Source organism: Puma concolor, chromosome B1, assembly GCF_028749965.1.
Source record: "Puma concolor isolate L17-30 chromosome B1, mPumCon1.1.hap2, whole genome shotgun sequence".
Classification (NCBI taxonomy): domain Eukaryota; kingdom Metazoa; phylum Chordata; class Mammalia; order Carnivora; family Felidae; genus Puma; species Puma concolor.
The window spans coordinates 167,765,543-167,786,885 of record NC_141670.1 but is presented as its reverse complement, the minus strand read 5'-3'; the positions used below and the strand labels follow the sequence as shown (position 1 = coordinate 167,786,885).

The 21,343-nt window shown below is 37.6% G+C and overlaps 1 protein-coding gene across 1 annotated transcript in view; it reads left to right on the top strand.

The window, feature by feature from the left end:
• GABRB1 (gamma-aminobutyric acid type A receptor subunit beta1) overlaps positions 1-21,343 on the top strand; it is a 384,633-nt gene that overhangs the window by 121,679 nt on the left and 241,611 nt on the right. Inside the window, exon 4 of the mRNA XM_086705134.1 lies at positions 16,098-16,318. Coding sequence (XP_086561260.1) covers positions 16,098-16,318 — 221 coding nt within the window. The remainder of the gene's footprint in view (positions 1-16,097; positions 16,319-21,343) is intronic.

The window sequence follows — 21,343 nt, the reverse complement described above, 5'->3', positions numbered from 1 at the left end:
TTAAGCTTCCAACTCTTGATTTCAGCTCTGGTCATGATCTCTTGGTAGTGAGATCCAGCCCCTTGTCGGGCTCCACACTGAGCATGGAGCCTGCTTAAGATTCTCTCTCTTCCTCTGCCTCTGCCCCTCTCCCCTACTCATGTGCTCTCTCTCTCTCTTTCTCTCTCTCTCTCATCACTAACTAAATAAGTAGATAGAGACAGGAACAGATACAGATTTTATAAGACTAATGAAAGCATAGACATGGATCATTTAGGATTTTGAAGAAAAATACCCAGGTCACCATTTCTTGAATTATGATCTGAGAATTAAAGAAGCATAATAATGTTCTTGGAAGCCTTCATCCAAAAAATGTAAATTTCAGGATGGTGCTCCTTAGGATCACATTCAGTAGTCCAAGTGGTCCTGACGTTAATTACATACACGGAGTGTGAGAATCATTGATCTAGGCAACCCCCTCATTTTACTAGATGAAATTGCTCACTGTCTGGGAATTTGATTTGACAAAGATTATCCATAGATCTAAAACCCACCTCTCCAGATCCTTAGGTTTATTCTCATTAGCAAACCAAATCCCCATGTGAGTTTTTTAAGTAATATATCTAGAAAAATTTTATGACAAGGAAAAGGCTAGCATATGAATAAATTAATACATTTTAAATATGCTTAAAAGGAACATGTTGGTGTGTGACTCCACAATTTAATTAGAAACTTGATTGGCTGGGTGGTAAATTATTCAAGGCAATTTCTTTTTCTGGGTCATTTTTGTTGCTGATGCCTAACTTTGAAACATACACCTCCCTTAGGAGTGGATAAGACACACTAAAAATAAACAAAATGATATAGTTTAAGAAGTGAGTCTTATTTGTCCTTGACATCTTTCACTTTACATGAGAAAACAGTTTTCTCAGCTAAATATTAGAATTTTGTAAAAATGGGTTTGGAGCTTATCTGTAGATTTTGATATTCAGACTGTTCATAGTTACTAATACCCCATCTCTCCTCTTGAGTGATAATTGATCAATTGCCCTGCATTCACACACTGAAAGAGCATTTTGGCATTTAGCCAGCGCAAGGTGGTGGGTGGGGGAAGACTGATATGCACCAAGCTTCTGTCCTACACCCTTGTCTTGCCTCTATCTTTGATACATTCACTTTGATAATCTCATTTAATTCTATCCCCATAGAGTTGATGAGGGCTTATTAAATATAAGCCCCTGATATCTATCTACTTATCTCACGATCAGTTACAATACTTATATCTCCACTTCAAGCTCTTTGAATTAATGTCCAGCATAAATACATCAACTTTTCCCTGAATTCTGGTACTCCTCTAGTGATTGCCTTGTTTTCTTTATTTCTCATATTCCCAGCAACCAGTTTAAATCCATTCTCTTTCCTTCCAATGTTTTGTTTCTTACTCCTCTCCTTAGGCTACTCCTACTCTGCCGCCATTCAGATTCCTAGTATGTTTCACCTCTGCTACAATCTTAACTGGGCTGTCTCCCTCTGGATTTACCCCTCCTCTCAACAATTTATTGCTTCCTTCAGCAAGTTGTTAGATACCCTCTGGGCTGCAGGCCTTGTCCTCAGCACAGGGAGTAACAAAATAGATATGTCTTCATGGAGCTCACAGGCTGGTGGAGGAAATGGAAGAGCACCCAGCCAGTTTTCCTTGCAGAGAAATACAGGTTATGAAGAGAGGGTCCTGGGGGAGCAATAGGAGAGACCAAACCCAAACTTTCTCTTTCCTGATTAGGGATAGAAAGGTACAATTTGGCTTCCAATCTGAGGCCTGGATCAGTAGGGTGTGGCCAGGGGCGAGAGAAGAAGAATGATTGTTCTAGGACAAGAGGACTTCACAGCAAGAGGAAATACCGTGTGTCTGAGGAACTGAGAGAAGACAAGCGTGGCTGGATGATAGAGTGGAAAAGGAATCGAGTAAGGAAGTGCAATTAGAGAAATAGGAACAAAGGAAGCACATTGTTTGCCCTTGGGCAATTTGTATTTTTATCTTCACAACTTGGAGGGACCACCAAAGTTTAACCTTGGGAGCAACATATTCATCATGCGATTTTTAAAAATGGAAATGCCACTTTACCTGCCATATATCAAAATGCATTAGGGAAGAAGAACAGACCAAAAGTAGAGGACTAGTTAGAAGCCGCTTACAGTTAATCAGGTGAGAAATGATAAATGCCAAACTAAATCGTAGCATCTGTGGATGGAATAAAGAGATATTTTCATGAAATAGAAAGGTCAGGTTTTACTGACTCATTTAATATGGAAATTGAGACAGAGAAAAGAGTCCAGAAAGATTTTTAGCTTCTGATTTGATCAACATGGGGAATGGAGATGGGGGTGGAGGTAGAGAAGCAGACTTAAGTGTGGGTGGGCGTGATTCTGTTTGGGGCCATGAATAGTTGTTTCATTCAGCATTCCATCATCCGGTGCCGGAGGCAAAGAAGTAAAGCCTAGTAGCTCCCACCCTCAACAAATATATGTGCTCTCTTCTCCTAGAGTGTTATCATGCGCACACAATCTAAATTAAAAGATCCTTAACCTCTAGGCACTTGCCATGTTTGCCTTTCATCTTACTGTTACTTAGAAATAACTGCCAGCAAGGAAAATGCAGTTGCTACCACAGGCAATGATTAAGAAGGCTTTCACTTAGAAGTAGTAAAATACTTTGGCAGGCTTTTGAATGGGAAGCCATCCTACCAAAAGAAAATTATCCTACTTCCTATACTCCTTGAGGATATCGTAGAACGAAAATGTTGTCTTTCCCTCAGCTAACATCTGAAGAATCATCCAGGGCAGTGATGGACAATTGATTGTATTTAGCATTCTGTGGGGATGTCAGCTGCACACAGATAAGAGCATGGCAGTGGTGTTCCTTACCAGCAACAGCTGATGAAGGAGAATTCATGGATAAAACATCAGAGAGGACTGAAAAGTCTACATTAGAACTGATTGTTAATGATTAATCCATAATAAAGCAAGTCAGAAGTCAGCCTTAGGCAGGAGACAAAAACCATGTCCTAGGAGAAAAACCTTTCGTGCTTATGATACATACTTAAGCCATTGCTTGTTATATACTGGAAAGAACTAGGAGTTTAAAGTCAGACAGATGTGGGTTCAAATCACAAATCTGACGTTTTTGAGCGGAGTCATTTTGGGCATTTCATAAACTCAGAGTCTCATTTATAAAAAGAGAATACTAATTCCAACTTCATAAAGGTGCTGTGAAGTTTAAACAATATAACATATAGAAAGCACCTACTACAGGTAAACATTCAGTAATAGGCAACTCTTATTAAGTATTTAGAGAGGGGCATTGATAACTCAGCTAAAGAGAGTACAAATATATATTAGGCATTTCATTGTCCTGTGACATGTTTAAAGCTACTTTGTTTTCCTCATTTATTCACATATAGTTTTTAAATATTTTTAGGACTATTACATACATAATTTTGATTTACTGTTACAACAGACTTCTTCATGGTTTTTCTGCCCTTCACACAGACAAGGAGATTGAATTTCAGAATAATTGACAAATTTGCTCTAAGATCACAGGACTAGTGAGCAATAAATCTTTAACTAGATTCCAACTATCTTAGTTCTGTTTTTGCCAAAGACTTAGTTGATGGGTCAATTTGTTTTAGCATTGTGTTAGCATGGAGGTTTTACTCCTAGTTGGGTCCAGTGTATATCCTTAATGCAAATCTCTTTAGATATGCATGTTTGATATGACCAATGACTATGAAATTGTATTAGAGGACTATTAAGTTTATCAGAATTATTAACTTTACAATCCACAAACCACTTTTTCTATACTACCAAAGAAATTCCTAGACTTTGAAGTTTCATTATTGTTTTGTTTTTCTCATTAAATGGTATACCATTGCCAAGGTCCTTCTCTGCAGCCAGGTCTGCCAAGTCACTTTTTAGCCGGATCCAGTCAAAGACCAAGAGAAGTTTGAACAGATGCTCAACGAGTTTGAGCCACCAGGGATGGCCAGTATGGATATTGATGTAGCTCTTTAGTTCTATAAACTTGACTTTAAGATACCTTACTTAGTTAATGCTTTTTATAAATTTGAATTTAGTTTAATATTTAGAAAATTATAGTACTAAAGGAGCAGTCTGTGGTTTTATTTTTATTTGTCTTAGCAAGTTTCCATATTAAGCTCCAGAGCATAGCATCACACAAGGCAAAAGATGAACTGAAACACCAGTACTTGTGATCTACCTATCTATCCATCTATCTATCTATCTATCAAAAAATATTTATTTCAATGTTGTTTTTAGTTGTTTAAAAAACCTGAAATGTTCTTCGTGGCCATTAATAGAATATGATTAATTTCTATATTATAGTACACTGTATAACCACCAAATGGAATGTTATATCTCTACCCATCGATTTGGAGGAATTTCTGTGCTGTTCATTAATAAAAGAAAGATTCATAGAAGTGAATATATATAATGTTACTTTTGAAAAAACAATGATAAAATCCCATCTATACATATATATGTTCCTATATAATTGTATGAGTATGAGCAAACATATAAAATGTTGCTCACCAAGTTACCAATTAGTGAAAGAAAGTAGGATAGAGGAAGAATGAGATCTTGATAAACAATAAACAAACAAGCAAATGAATAAATAAATAGCTGTGTAGAAGTAATACTTTTCTTGATAAAAAGTAGTATATATAAAATGATCTTATTTTTTTAAGTAGATAGAAAAACTAGCCACCAAAATGTTGATAATGATTATCTCTAAAAGGAAAATTAAAAGAAAACTAAGCAAAGGAAGACGGTACAGAAAAGAGAGAATGGAGCAAGAAGGCAAACATGATAAAGTTGACATTTGAGCATTTAATTTGGCTACCCATTCTATTTTGAGAGTCCCCCAGGGACACCCAAGAGACCATTATCTATGGTCTCTTTAGGATGACAATCTGATGGATAAATTGATGGAAATCCATCTTCCTGTTAGAAAGTCTGAAAATAAAGTTCCTGAGAGTTTCTATAGGATTCCTTCCTGGAAGGGGTAAGTGACAGCTCTAAGAGATATCAGAAATACTTGGCTCTTGAGAGAGCTATCATTGTATCCCATAACAGTCTCTCCTTTTCACCCTATTAGTTTTAAGTTAAGAGTTCCTGGGGCTCCTGGGTGGCTCAGTCAGTTGAGCATCTGACTGCAACCTAAGTCTTGATCTCACAATTCATGAGTTTGAGCCCTGCGTTGAGTTCTGTGCTGACAGCTAGGAGTCTGGAACCTGCTTCAGATTCTGTGTGTGTGTGTGTGTGTGTGTGTCTCTCTCTGCTCCTCCCTTGCTCACACACTGTCTCTCTCTCAAAAATAAATAAACATTTAAAAAAAAGTTAAGAGTTCCTTAGTCATCAAAAAGAATGAAATCTTGCCAATTGCAACAACATGGATGGAATTAGAGTGTATTATCCTAAGTGAAATAAGTCAGGGAAAGACAAATATCATATGATTTCAATATATACGGAATTTAAGAAACAAAACAGAGGGACATAGGGGAAAGGAAGGAAAAATAAAATGAGATAAAAACAGAGAGGGAGGCAAACCATAAGGGACTCTTAAATACAGAGAACAAATTGAAGGTTGCTGGTGTGGAGGTGGGGAGGGTGGGCTAAATGGGTGATGGCATTAAGGAGGGCACTTGTTGAGATGAGCACTGGGTGTGATATGTAAGTGATGAATCACTAAATTCTGCTCCTGAAATCAATGCTACACTCTATGTTAACTAACTTGAATTGAGGAGCACCTGGGTGACTCAATCTGTTAAGCCTCCGACTTCAGCTCAGGTCATGATCTTGGGGTGCATGAGTTTGAGCCCAGTGTCACACTCTAATGACAGCTCAGAGTCTAGAGACTGCTTCAGATTCTGTGTCTCCCTTTCTCTCTGTCCCCCCCTCCAGAAAAAAATAAATAAACATTGAAAAAATTAACGAACTTGAATTTAAATATAAATAAATAAATATGTATGCACCATCTGACTTGGGGGGAAAAGTTCCTAATATCTAATTCTCCTCCCACAAAACATAATAGAATCCTTACTTTATATACACATATACATGTATCTTTTTAATATAATTTGTTGTCAAATTGGTTTCCATACAACACCCAGTGCTCATCCCAACAAGTGCCCTCCTCAATTCCCCTCCTTACTTTATACTGACTGTTCCCTTTTAAGCTCTATTCACATTAAAAGATCACAATTCACGAAAGAAGACTACCTTCCTGGGCTAGAAAATGATCGCAAAGTTTTTTCCATCTCTTCTAAGTAGTGTGTGTTTTAACAGAACTTTAGTTTGATTCTGATTCTCATGTTTTTTTCCCAAGCTTACATCACTTTATAGTTTAGTTTTCTTGAATTGCCATGTATACCACATAATGGTTACCATCCTGGTCATATAATCATAGTTCAACTCAGGATGGTCAGCCAAAACTACCACATTCTGAATGTTCCACTCCATGCATATGTTTTTACTTCTGCTCTTACTGAGATATTAGAGAAAATGGAAACATTGGTTTCCTAGGGATCTCTGGAACTAAGGAAGTTTGAAAAAACTTAGTGTGTCATATATATGTAATTAATTATGTGGTTTTAAACATCAGTAACATTTATGATTCTCTTGATGAATTAATCACCAATCTAGTATTTTACTGATAACTTTCAATATTGACTAATTTGTAAATGAGCTCAAAAGTTTCACTGAATACGGTCCATTTTTAAAGCTTTGGTGTAAATAGCCTTATGCTTCCAAAATGAGAAGTTACTACTGAAACCATCAATGAAATTTCATTTGATATATTTCAAAATATGTCTCTTAGTATTTTGTAGAAAGTCACTGTGACTTCAGCCCTAAAACGTAAGTTTGTTTTAAACTCCATGTGCTTTTCTCATTTCCCGGAGATTTATCAGTTAGATATGTTAGTGGGAGTTATAGACCCATTAATCTTGAATACTTAGAGCAAAAATACTCTGGATTGGAAATTATTTTAGTTAACTGTAAGTCCCCATGTATGTTATCTAAGGATGACACGTTTTTTTCAGAAAATTGGAACGTGGCAAGATGAATTTGGACTAACACACTTAGTGCTTATATCCAGTGCTACAGACACACAACACTACTTAATTCACGTTCAGCTAGCATGTTTGTGCTCTCCACTGCACACTATGCCAGGGCCTAAAAATTAAAAACAAAATAAAAATCCTTTGCCCTTGGGGAGCTCAGAATCCAGTGGGACTGAGAAAGAATTGCAAGTGCTACAATCAAAGTGGGAGAACAGTGTTGTGGGAGCTCAAAGGAGTGAGTGACTAATCACAGAATCAAATTTCCCAGGGGTTCTATCTTCTCACCTTCTACTGTCTCCATGGTGAGCCAATTCATTCCCATGACTTCATCTATCACTCATGACTCACATGGCTCTGTTTCCCCCTGAGCCCTATCTTCCTATATTCTGGCCCATAACTACTTACTTGGCATCTCAATGTGCAAATGCCACTGACACCCACAACACACACCAGCCTGAAAACCATTAGTCATCCTCAGCCCCAAATCTTCAATTCTTATTGTTACCTCTCTACTCACTTACGTCAGAAACCCAGTGGTCATAGCCGATGCTCTCTTCTAACTTCACTGCTGCACACGTTTTTCCTCCTCTCTTCTCCTTCAGTGCTGTGTTAAGTCAACTCTGATTTATCTATTACCTAGGTGAATGCCAGAGCTTGTTAAACCGACACCCTCCTACTCAATAATCTTGTCTCCTTGAGTAGGCAGCTACCAATGAAGATGGGAGGAACTACTCTGCTTCAGAGTATTTGAAGTGGAGGGAATTTCATGCAGGAATCTGGTTACACAGGTAAAGGAAGAGCTGAGAAGACTACAGAGAACAGCAGGACAGCTTGGGACTAATAGTGCTGAGTCTCACCCACTGACCTATGAGTTCCTGGAGGCAGGCAGGAAAAATGTGTTATTCAACTTTTTCTCCTCAGCATTTGGCATAATACAACTCATTAAGCATAGTAAAAAACCATTAAATGTTGACACAGTGACTCAGTCATTCTAATACCCTAAGATCTTTTTGCCTCAGAAGTTTCTAGAAAATTGTCCCTGCTGCGGGCCCAACATTTCAATATATCTTACCATGGAAACAACTCTAACTATTTGAGCTTCTGATTATTTAAACTTTAGAACATAAGACATTTAAACTGACACTGGATGAAACATTAATTTTATCACATCCATTTGAAGAAATTGGATTTGTTGTGTAGAAAAATGTTTTTATATTTTTAAAGGCAATATGTCTTTGTACCTTCTACAGTAGATATTAGGTTACAAATGCTGAGGGGTGCCTAGGTGGCTTAGTCGGTTACACATCTGACTTTGGCTCAGGTCATGATCTCATGGTTTGTGGGTTCAGGCCCTGTGTTGGGCTCTGTGCTGACAACTCAGAGCCTGGAGCCTGTTTCAGATTCTGTGTTTCCCTCTTTTCTGCCCCTCCCCCATTCATGTTCTGTCTCTGTTTGTCTCTCAAAAATAAATAAACATTAAAAAAATTTTAGATTACAAATGCTGAAATTCTTATATTGTACAGTCTCGGTCTCCAATAGTACTTCCAATAGTCTCGTAGGTGATTGCATCAGAACCCAAGTGCATTCTCTAGTTGTCACATCCCATGTCATCTGTGTGTTTATGTATCACAGTGATCACAACGGCCTGTGTGATTTTCTTAGGTGCCTCTGATTTGGTACAAGCCCGTAACTCGCTGTTTCTGTTTTCCCACGAGGTTGATTGACTCTAGAATTGTTCAGAACAAAACTCAAGACTGACAAAAAGCCTGACTGCCCAGATGGATAAACCAAATGGGGCTATTTAGGATATGGCAAAGGTAAAGAAGACTATGTTCTCTGAGGCATAGTGCAAGGCTCCAGTGTGTGGGCAAAAAGTCAATAATAAATGAGAATATGGGCTTTGGAAACAATGACAGTGCATGTATTTTAAAGGTACTGTAGCAAAACATGGCTAAGGAGTAAGCACAACAAACATATATTAACAGTTAATAGTAGACGATGTTAAGATAAAAGATTATAAATTAACAGCAAACCTGGAGATACAATAACGAATTTCCATGGCAGAATGTATTTAACAGTGACACTGATACAGAAACATTCATTTAAGCAGGAGGCTGCATTAGAAACAGATGTTGTGCGGTTCATTTCAATTACAACTTAAATTGGTTTATTTATCAGACCATTTTCCACTACATTTTGTTTGCATGAGATGCATGTTGTGTGGGTTGTTTCCCCCTATCTTTATAAGCTATACTACTTGTTGCCAGCATACACACCTAGTCTCCAGGTTACTTTTTTTAAATCTAATTTATTGTCAAATTGGCTAATATACAATATGTACAGTATGCTCTTGTTTCGGGGGTAGATTCCGTGGTTCATCGCTTACATACAACACCCAGTGCTCATCCCAACAAGTGCCCTCCTTAATACTCATCACCCATTTTCTCCTCTTCCCCCACCCCCCATCCACCCTTAGTTTGTTCTCTGTATTTAAGACTCTTTTATGGTTTGCCTCCCTCCCTCTCTGTTTGTAACTATTTTTTCCGCTTCCCTTTCCCCATGGTCTTCTGTTAAATTTCTCAAGATCCACATATGAGTGAAAACATATGATATCTGTCTTTCTCTGAGTGACTTATTTCACTTAGCATAATACCTTCCAGTTCCATCCACATTGCTGCAAATGGCATGATTTCATTCTTTCTCATTGCCAAGTAGTATTCCATCGTATATATAAGCCACATCTCTTTATACAGTCATCAGTTGATGGACATTTAGACTCTTTCCATAATTTGGCTATTGTTGAAATCACTGCTGTAGACATTGGGGTACATGTGTCTCTATGAATAAGCACTCCTGTATCCTTTGAATAAATTTCCAGGTTACTTTTCTTCAGAATTGTCATTGCGTTTGATAGGGAGTCGTCTTGATTAAAGTTAAATGTCTTTTCCTCCTCTCTCTTTGCTCTTCCAGTTAATAAACAAAGCCAAATATGTCTCTCTTTTTGTTTTTCGGTCATTTGCCATCTCTGGGTCTCAAATTTCTCATAATACCTCCCTTTTCTGAAATCGGGAAGATAGGCCAGACGACTGAGGTTTTTGTTGGGTTTCCTTAATATGTGTAATTTTTTCTTAATTATATTCTGATATGGATGTTGATCAGCATCATTATTGTGGCTTTTTTCTGGTTGGAGAAAATAAAAATGAAGTTAACCAGCACAAAGAAAGCAGAGTTTATTGCAATGATATAAAGAGGGCTCGTAAGAGGTTAAAGTATTGAACATGTCCACATGTCCAGACCTCATGAGAACTAGAAATAAGAAGTAAAAAGGCTTCATGAACTCAGTTGTTCATTCTCTCACAATGTCAGACTCTTCCTCTTACGGCTGTATTTCCCTTTCTCCGGTCCCTTTATGTGTAGGCTGGCTTCCTCTTTTTTTCATAGTCTCTCTTCTCTCATAACCTCATAATAGCAGTGCAGCCCTAGTGCTATGTCATGACTTTTGCACTTAGTCCTACAGCTCCTGTCAGATTCTTTATGCAAGAGCTAATTTCTGAGAGAGGGCTCCGATTGATTCATCTCATCTTTTTGATCCAGGCACAGGTTTATTTCCTGCCTGTGGATCAGCTGCTTTTAAATTAGGTATCTACTCTCTGTTCCCAAGGTGGTGGTGGGGGGTGGGGCGGGACAGGATCATGAGATTTCATTGTGGCCTTGTTCGGTCAGCAGGCAGGGCAGTCTCCATCTTCGAAGGGACCACAGAACTGGCAGGCAATGACGCACAGCTCTACCACAATCAGCTCTTAGGAAAAGCAGCCTTAGCTTTGGAAAGAGCACATATTAGAGTTCAACTAAACTGGCATGAATATTTTACAGGGAACACGGATTTGTGGTTGGGATGCTTTATAATGTATGTTCGAACTTGTGAAAGATAAAATATAAATGTGTGCGAGAGCACTGGTTGTTTTATACACACGAACACACACACACACACACACACACACACACACACACACACACACACACACACATCCCCTTTCCTGAGAACAGTTTGAAAAGAAGGGATTGTTCGTATGATCCTTCTGTGTGAATGCAATATTACTAGACGTTAAAGCAATATTTTGTCTCTTCACTAACAAGTCAACCAGCCTGAGATGTGCTGGTTGTGGAGGCAGCTCATAAAAGACCACTTTTTTAGCCCAGCATAACATCTAAGAGCTCATTCTAGTCACAGGCATACCCCAATAAAACACACAACTCTTTTTCCCTATTCCAATGCAAGATAATGCATTTTTACCAAATGATTTCTTATGGTAAAGTGGCAAATTATAAACCATCCAATGTCAGAATTCCCTAGCACAAAGTTTTGAGGAATATGTTAAAAGCCCAAGTAGACCAGTGAATATACACAATTTTCATGGTAAATAATGGTAGAGGATTTTGAAATATTTTATTGATATTAAAAGGAAGGATATTTTCATCTAAGGCAGGGTTTCTTAGCTTTGGCACTATTAACATTTTGAGCCAGATAATTCTTTGTTGTGGGGTCTGTGCTGGGTAGTGCATTACGTGTGTGTTGAGAGGGAGCACCCCTGGCCTCCGCCCACAGATGCCAGTAGCACATATCATCACTCCCAGTTGTGACAACCAAAACCATCTCCAGACGTTGCTATGTGTCCTCTGGGAGCAACATTGCCTTGAGTTTGAAACCACTGATTTAACCCTTGTTCTCCACAAGAATTATTTTTTTATTTATTTTTTTAATATGAAATTTATTGTCAAATTGGTTTCCATACAACACCCAGTGCTCATCCCAACAGGTGCCCTCCTCAATACCCATCACCCACCCTCCTCTCCCTCCCACCCCCCATCAACCCTCAGTTTGTTCTCAGTTTTTAAGAGTCTCTTATGGTTTGGCTCCCTCCATCTCTTTTTTTTTCCTTCCCCTCCCCCATGGTTTTTTTTTATGATAAATAATTTCTTATTCCCTTAACGTTTTTAGGTTTATAAAAAATATGTCCTTTTGGAGTCTAATGGAGCACTACTGATTTGGTATCATCTGTCTTGCTTTTCCTCAATGAATCACATTCTCTCATCCCTGAATCAGCCTGACCAATTTCATTAGCCAACTCAAACCCGTTAATCCCATTAATTTGCTTCAGTGTCAGAGAATCCCCGATGGCCCATAGTTTCTAAATCCGTTGCTCTTCTTCCTCTCTCAGAGTAGCTTGCATACTTGAGAAAGCTGGTTGAATACTTGTAAATACACCCAGAAGAGAAAAGGCTTTAGTGTTCTTGCTCAACGTATTGCTACCTTTAATTTCTTTCTGCAAGATTTTCCATTCTCCCTTGAGTGCTTGCACCTTGATTCATAAAGAAATAATAGAAAATCTGGTGTACAAGACAACAAAATGCAGCAGTTTTAAACCTTGCTTTTCTGTCTAAAAACGTAGTATACCAAAACAAGTCATAGACTTTTACTATATTCAGATGTCATTGTTAATATTACTATTAAGATGCAGATAGAAAGAATAATTTCTTTAAAATACAGTACATCGGGGCGCCTGGGTGGCGCAGTCGGTTAAAGCGTCCGACTTCAGCCAGGTCACGATCTCGCGGTCCGTGAGTTCGAGCCCCGCGTCGGGCTCTGGGCTGATGGCTCAGAGCCTGGAGCCTGTTTCCGATTCTGTGTCTCCCTCTCTCTCTGCCCCTCCCCCGTTCATGCTCTGTCTCTCTCTGTCCCAAAAATAAAATAAAACATTGAAAAAAAAAATTTTTTAAATACAGTACATCGTTTCTCTGACCTGTAAATAGTAAATTCTCTCAGAGAGAATTTGCTTGTCTCGTGAGGTTGTAAGAACAAAATGTGATGGGGTTGGAAAGACTACAAAAACCACAGAGCCTTCTCCAGGAGAAAGAGATTATTGTGATGCTTGTGCCATCGTACATCATACATCATAGTACAAAAGAGACACGGCTGTATTTTGTATCTTTCCATAATCATCATTATCACCACAACCAAACTACCATTCTCTTCCAAAAGTTTTCATTAAGGATATCAATCTCATATGTCCATATGTTCATTTCTCATGGGAATGTCATGGATTAAGATAATAATGCTAGACATACCTAAGACAAGTGCAGAAAACTACTTGTGCCACATCACCCACTTCCAAATGTAACATACAAGCATAAGTACATTTTCACTGAATTACTTCTTCTGGAAAATAGGGTAAATTACTGCTCTAATTTAGAAGCAGGATGCGAAGTTTAGTCCTTATTTAGTAAAAAAAAGAGCGAGTTGTGGAGAGCAAAGATCTCACTGCATGTGTAGAATTCTGTCTTTACAGGAAACAAAACAGTTTCCAGAAAGGGAAAGGGAAAAGTCTATGCAAATGCACACACACACACACACACACACACACACACACACACACACTCACACACACACATACACACACACGCACACTCAAATCTACACAGAGATTACTCATGTTTACATTATTTCCTCCTTTCTACTCTCCGTTGTTTACTTACCACAAACTCATATTTTAATTATAGCATTTATTATCAGAGTATTGTTTGCCATTATAATCCCTTATAAGTTTTTCCCCATCACATATTAAAACTTTATTGAGGGAAAGTTGGTGTAAGGATTTTGCCCCATGTTCTCATTGTGAGGAAATCCTTTGTATCACCTGTGAAGGTCTGGAAGCTAATGGCTATTCAGCATGAGTACTAAAACATGTTTTCCACTGCTGACTGTGCTGATCATCATGGCAAAGTTTACAATAACATGTCTTTGGATAGTTATTACTTTTCTTACATTGGCTGAATTACAAATAAGAACCGAACACCCAGACTTACAATTGATCACAGACAATTGCTTATTTTCGTGGTCATTGGGGTCCTTCTGCCTGTAAGTTTTTTTTCATAAACATCTCTTTAAAAATAGAAATGCTTATGAAAATGAATATGCACACTCAAAGTAATTTGGAAGTATGATATCAATCTTTAAATAGCAATAATTTTGAAGATCATATATTTGTTTAGCATATTACAGTTTCTAAAGAGCTTTCACCATAATTTCCCAAGTAATGTTCACAATACATTGTGAGTGCTAGTAAATGATATTATTTTCATCTTTAAAATGAGGCATCTGATTGGGCATCTGGGTGGCTCAGTCATTTAAGCATCAGACTTCGGCTCAGGTCATGATCTCATGGTTTGTGGTTCTGAGCCCGGTGTTGGGCTCTGTGCTGACAGCTCAGAGCCTGGAGCCTGCTTTGGATTCTATCTCATTCTCTATCTGCCCCACCCCCACTTGTGCTCTGTCTCTCAAAAATAAATAGATGTTAAACAAATTTAAGATTAATTAATTAATTAATTAATTTAAAAAAACGAGGCATCAGAGATACAAGGGGTTAAGTTAGTTACTCATGTTACATAGGTCTACATGTCATAGGCTTTGGAATCAAGGTATTTTGAAATCTAAGGCCCAGAATCTGTTCAATTCATTTTTCCTCCAAAAAGGTGCTATGGTAAAAAAATTGAAGAGAATGCAAATGAGAATATTAGCGGTTGAGAAAGGAAGTGTATGTAACCCTGTGGATTTTCTTTTCTGTTAAATGAAGGTAAAGTGGAAGGAGATTTTAGAGCTTTAAGGGATATTGTGTGATTAATAGTGAAGAGCTAATGTCCTTGTCATTGAACAAGAAAGAATGGCTTTGAATTATTGCAAGATGCCACTTGAGTAAACAGGGTGAGTGTTCTTGAATATAATGGTTAAAGGACATTGGAGCTCATTATCCAGAATGAATATTGTCTTATATTTTGGGATATTTCAGAAATGGCATACAGATCCATAAAGGGATCTATATAAAGTGCGGTTTGCCCAGATGTAAGGCATGATGTGAATCAATGTTTCTCAATTAGTGGTATATGCAACAATGGCAGGACACAAACATTGTTCAGGAGTCTGTAGTGTTTTCTTAACTTTATTCACAATCACTACTGACAGATAAATAACCTTTAAAAGAAAAAGGGAACTCTTGAGACTCACATCTTAAAGACTTTATGATTTTACTGCTACCATTTTTTAATGGACAATTACACTTTATATTAATGAAGTTCTTTAAAAACAGACAACAACTAAAACTCTAAGATAATCATCACAGTCCCTTTCCAGTAGCTTGATCTATTTATTGAACCCAAATCTTCCTGACTCTCACTGCCAGGGGAAGCCTGGGCAGAAAAAAAATGCAAAAAAGGAAGTCCTTAGTGTTATCTTGTACAAGAGGTTTGGAAACAAACTCAAATACAAACCCAACTCTGACGTCAAACCAATTTCTAAAGCAAAGCAAGAGTGAGGTAAGAGAGAAATGGTTGAGCAGTTCCACAGCTGATTTCAGTTCTCAGGCCAAATGATTATCTCCATCCAAAGGTGATTTTTAGTATGATTAGACAAGTTGTAATTTGCTAGAAAGATCCAGATAATGGTAATTGATGACGCTTATAAGACAAACAGCAGTATTCATTCAAGAGGCAATTTAGAAAACACCCTCTCCTTTTAAGTGCATAAATTTTTAAGTTATTATTGAGCACACATTCCCCTCCAAAATGGTACCATAACTATAATATCCAGATGTTAATTTTTGTGAACATGGATCTTTCAGTACAACTTTCCTTTGTGACCCTCCTGGTGATCATGACCTTAACTTCAAAACTTAAAATTCATTTAAATGGATTTACCCTACATTGGAAGGAATTCTTGTCCATGCATTCAATTATTACTCCAACACTTCTAACCTACTGGTTGTCCCATACTTGGAGGTGAAAATTTCAGTGTATTCAGGTTTAACTTCTTCAGGGACAGCAGGACAGTGGATCTCTGGGATTACACAATACTACGTACTATCACTTTCATACAGAAGGCCTTTGATGACGATGATGAGAGTCCAATTTTTTGTTTCCTTTATTTCACAGGATTATACACTCACCATGTATTTCCAGCAATCTTGGAAAGACAAAAGGCTTTCTTATTCTGGAATCCCACTAAATCTCACGCTAGACAACAGGGTAGCTGACCAACTCTGGGTGCCAGACACCTACTTTCTGAATGACAAGAAATCATTTGTGCATGGGGTTACAGTGAAGAATCGAATGATCCGACTGCATCCTGATGGAACAGTTCTCTACGGACTCCGGTAAATGACTTTGTGTTGTATGATTCACTGTTGCTGCTGCTGTTGTTATTGTTGTTATGTTTTATTTTTTACTTTTGGAAATGGGCCGAGGGAAGAGAAGCAAGTAGGAGAATATATAGACACTTTCATCTATGTAACAAAGTTATATTAAAGACCAGAAAAAACTCTTTTGGAATCATTTGAACTAAGTCTAGGCAACTTTGTTCATCAAGGTAAGTGAATTATTTGCCCTAAACTTCAAATAATAAACATAGGAATAAGAAAATGTATGTTTGCCAGATTTTATATCTAACTTAACTGTAGAAGTTATATCCTTTTTTAGCAAATTGCTAGTGGCTCAGAGCCACCCAGACTGAACTGAAATGTGTTCTAAGTGTTGGGTATAGCTACTTAATTATGAAAGAGAATTGGGAAACAATACTTTGAAGTAGGAGGAAAATATTTTGTAGTGACTTTGAGAAGATACATAGTGTTTTCATTCCCTTAAGTCTCTCTTTCAGTGTTTGTGTTTAGGTATATGATCCATATGGAATTAATTTTTGTGTTTCATGTAAGGTAGAGGTTGAGATTTAATTTTTTTCCATATGAATGTCCAATTTTATAATTTATTGAAAAGATTTTTCTTCTCACACCAGATTGTGTTGGTGCCTTTGACTGGATAAGTGGGGGGGGGGGGGGTGGTGTCTAATTCTAGGCTTTATTCTATTCCATTGTTCTATTTGTCTATTCACCAGCAGTATCACACTATTTTAATTACAATAGCTATATGATAAATCATGAAGTAGTGTAAGTCCTCCAACTTTGTATTTATTCTTTAAGATTGCTATAGATATTCTAGACCATTTGCTTCTACCTATAACTTGTAGAATCAGCTTGTTGATTTCTACCTGAAAGTATCTGCTGGAATTATAATTGAGATTGCATTGACTCATAGATCAATTTGGGGAGAATCAGTATCTTAAAATGATCTAACACTCTAATCCATGAACATGATATATCTTCACTTCTTTAGGTTACCTTTAATTTATATCAACAATAACTTGCACCATAGTGGATTTTGTTTTGTTTGTTTTTAAGAATCAAGTATAAAAGAGGTATCATATACTTATTATTAACCCTCATTTGGTTATGGGTTTATTAAAAATTTTAAGACTAAAATTCAAATCAACTTCCCATTTTACCAAAGAAATACCTGAATTGTGACGTTATTGTAAGATATGTAGAGTGGTGGTCCTTTAACCTTTGTTGTCACCTTTAAAAAAAAGAAAACAAACCTTTGTTGTCACCTTATCCTTTTGGGAAACTGTTGATAGCTATATCCACAAACTCATGTATGCCCCAAATTTTCCTATTATTTTAGAGTCTTTATAAATCCCCTAAAATTCTTCACACACCGCCAACACTAAGTTAAAACTCTAGGTAAAGGATAAAATCATACAATTAATTTCTGTACATTCACAAATACCCCAGAACACTATGAAAGTGAAAAAAAAAAGCTAGATGTGTGATAAAACTTCTGAACTTAACCCAGTGGTTGACTATGTAGTTGATAGATTTGGACTTTATTTACATAGTAAAATAGATTCAGATAAAGATAATGTTTGGAATTTCTTCACTCTTTCAGTACCCCCCAAATCTTTTGACTCTAGTTTAAAATCTCTGACCTAAGGGCGCCTGGGTGGCTCAGTTGGTTGAGTGTCTGACTTCAGCTCAGGTCATGATCTTACAGTTAGTGAGTTCAAACCCCACATCAGGCTCTGTGCTGACAGCTCAGAGCCTGGAGCCTGCTTCGGATTCTGTGTCTCCCTCTCTCTCTGCCCCTCCCACACTCATGTTTTCTCTCTCTCTCTCTATCAAAAACAAACAAACATTAAAAAACTTTTTTTAAATCTCTGGCCTAAAAGTCTCTGAGAAAAATGGCAAAATAAACCAACAATTCCCTTGAATGTATCGATAGTGACTCCTGATGAAATCTACTAATCCAAGATCAGTGGTGATATTAATAACGGTATATACCCTAGAAATCAGTTGTAATTTTTTGCCACCTATGAAACTTCTATCAGATATAGCCAAGGTATAAAAGGGAAAAATCACTCTTCTAAAGTATTCTGGGAGAATAATTTCATAACCCAACTTAGTAAGCTAATCAATCACATGTATGATCACTTTATGTGATTAGTCAAGAATGCATAAAAAGTTGTTTTTGATTGAAAAAAAAAAGGCAATCAGGTTTTTACAGGCAAGAAAGTGGTTTGCAATCTCAGTTTACAGAATCTCACTTCAGGCATTTCTCAAATTATTGGCAGCCTCTACCAATGGGAATTGATGTAAAGGAAGAAAAACATTTGAGAATCTTGAAATTGAACATACCTCATTTTAAACAAATAAAACTGAGGCACAAAATGACAAGGACCGTTTCTAAGCACCTTGTCTATCTAAGGGATTGGGACTAAAATATAGGTGTCCTGACTCCCATAGTTGTGCTTTTCCCACCCCACTGCCTTTCAAACACACTTAGAAGAAAACACCTCCTTCCTAGTTGTCCAACCTTGCTCTTTCCTCTTGGGAGCCAACCCAGACTTGGAGCCCGCAAACAGATCTACCAAAGGAAAACACAAATCCTTCGTCTATTATGCGAACCCTGATTTCTTTTAGGCACCAGCATTCTCCATAAGAACCTCACACCACTTCTGATCTCCTTCTCCTCCCTGTCTTCTTCCCTACTTCTTCCCTCACAGGTTTCTTTTTCTTTTTCTGGAGGTTATAAACATCCTGGAGAAACCATAAGCTCTAGCAAAGAAAGCATGACTTCTGGAGTCAGAGGACCAAAAGCGGGCTCAAATTCCAGCATTTCTGATTGTTTAACCTTGCACAAGTTATACAAATTTACTGAATCTACAATAATGGGCTAATAACCCCTTATTCATTGTTGGGAAATTCTTATTAAATAATGAATAGATTAATATATGGTGAATTCTAAATTGTATTTTTCTAAAGTCATTGTGCTTTATATAGCTATATTAGGTGCTGGAGGATGGTCTTCTAACTCTCAAGAATATCAGTGACCAGAACAGAGATACAGTTATCCAATTAAAAAAAATCATTGAGTACCTGTATATGTTCATATACTCACTGTTCTGGCCCTGGAAATAATTCCCCAGAAGCCTGATAGAAATTTGTCATTATGGCAAAGGGGAAATCACCAGCGACTATGAGTCAAGAGACTTGTGGCTGAACTAGATTGTGCCCTTAAGTAAGCTATTTCCTCCTCTGGGCTTTGGATCCCTCAGTTTTAAAGGGAAGAGATTGCATAAAATTATACCTAAATTCCCTTCCAAATCTAACTTCCATTGCTTCCCTTATCCTATATGTTAAGGAATGTTTATTTTAATCCCTCTGATATAACATTTTCTAGTCTTAGAAATGACAACCTGTATTTTTTTTCTTTGTAATTGACTTTTCAAGAATAACTGCCATATATCACTCCCTAGCACATGTACTAGAAAATCCTTATCATACAACATATGTATTGGCATATTTATAGCTGTACTTATTTTAGATACGGGTAATCAGGAGAATGAAATTTCTTGCCTTATCCCTTTTCATAAGTCCAGCTAATAGTCATTATGAAATGAGACCATATACTAATGGGTTGTTTTTAGCAATGATGGGATCAATGGGATTTTCTGAATGTCCCTGAAAGCCCCTTTAACCAGGTATTCCATAATCATGAGACTATATCATTAAGCTAAATAAAATGTTTTCTATATTCAAACTCAGTATGAGATGTTAAAACTTAATGTATTTGAAGCTGCAAGAATAGAGTTGGTTGTTTTCTATTTTTGTGAACTATGTCAAATCAGATTTTATACACAGGGAATGACACACAGTTGCGTTAACACTCTAAAATAACAGGGTGGTGTCTGATGTAAGTCTAGTGCTTTTGGAGGAACCAGACTGCAGTGCAACAGGCATTCAGCAAATAGAAGAGACTCCATTCCTCATGTTTTTTGCTCTCAGGTTACCTCTGCAGTGACAAAATGCATTACACCAAGTAACAGCCCCATTGTCACTATTGCTTCCTCTTCCATTTTGCTAGGGATCTAAATAAAAGAGGTCTGTGATGTGCTGTGAGATGTGGCAGGAGACCGGAATTTATGACTATGTCCCATGATCACTCCACCCTGCTCCTTTCAAAGCACATTATGTCATTTCCTTTCTTTTTTATAATATGAAATTTATTGTCAAACTGGTTTCCATACAACACCCAGTGCTCATCCCAAAAGGTGCCCTCCTCAATACCCATCACCCACCCTCCCCTCCCTCCTAACCCCCATCAACCCTCAGTTTGTTCTCAGTTTTTAAGAGTCTCTTATGCTTTGGCTCTCTCCCTCTCTAACCTCTTTTTTTTTTTTCTTCCCCTCCCCCATGGACTTCTGTTAAGTTTCTCAGGATCCACATAAGAGTGAAAACATATGGTATCTGTCTTTCTCTGTATGACTTATTTCACTTAGAATAACACTCTCCAGCTCCATCCACGTTGCTACAAAAGGCCATATTTCATTCTTTCTCATTGCCACGTAGTATTCCATTATGTATATGAACCACAATTTCTTTATCCTTTTGTCAATTGATGGACATTTAGGCTCTTTCCATAATTTGGCTGTTGTTGAGAGTGCTGCTATAAATATTGGGGTACAAGTGCCCCTATGCATCAGCACTCCTGTATCCCTTGGGTAAATTCCTAGCAGTGCTACTGCTGGGTCATAGGGTAGGTCTATTTTTAATTTTCTGAGGAACCTCCACACTGTTTTCCAAGAGCGGCTGCACCAGTTTGCATTCCCACCAACAGTGCAAGAGGGTTCCCGTTTCTCCACATGCTCTCCAGCATCTATAGTCTCCTGATTTGTTCATTTTAGCCACTCTGACCGGCGTGAGGTGATATCTGAATGTGGTTTTGATTTGTATTTCCCTGATGAGGAGCGACGTTGAGCATCTTTTCATGTGCCTGTTGACCATCCAGAT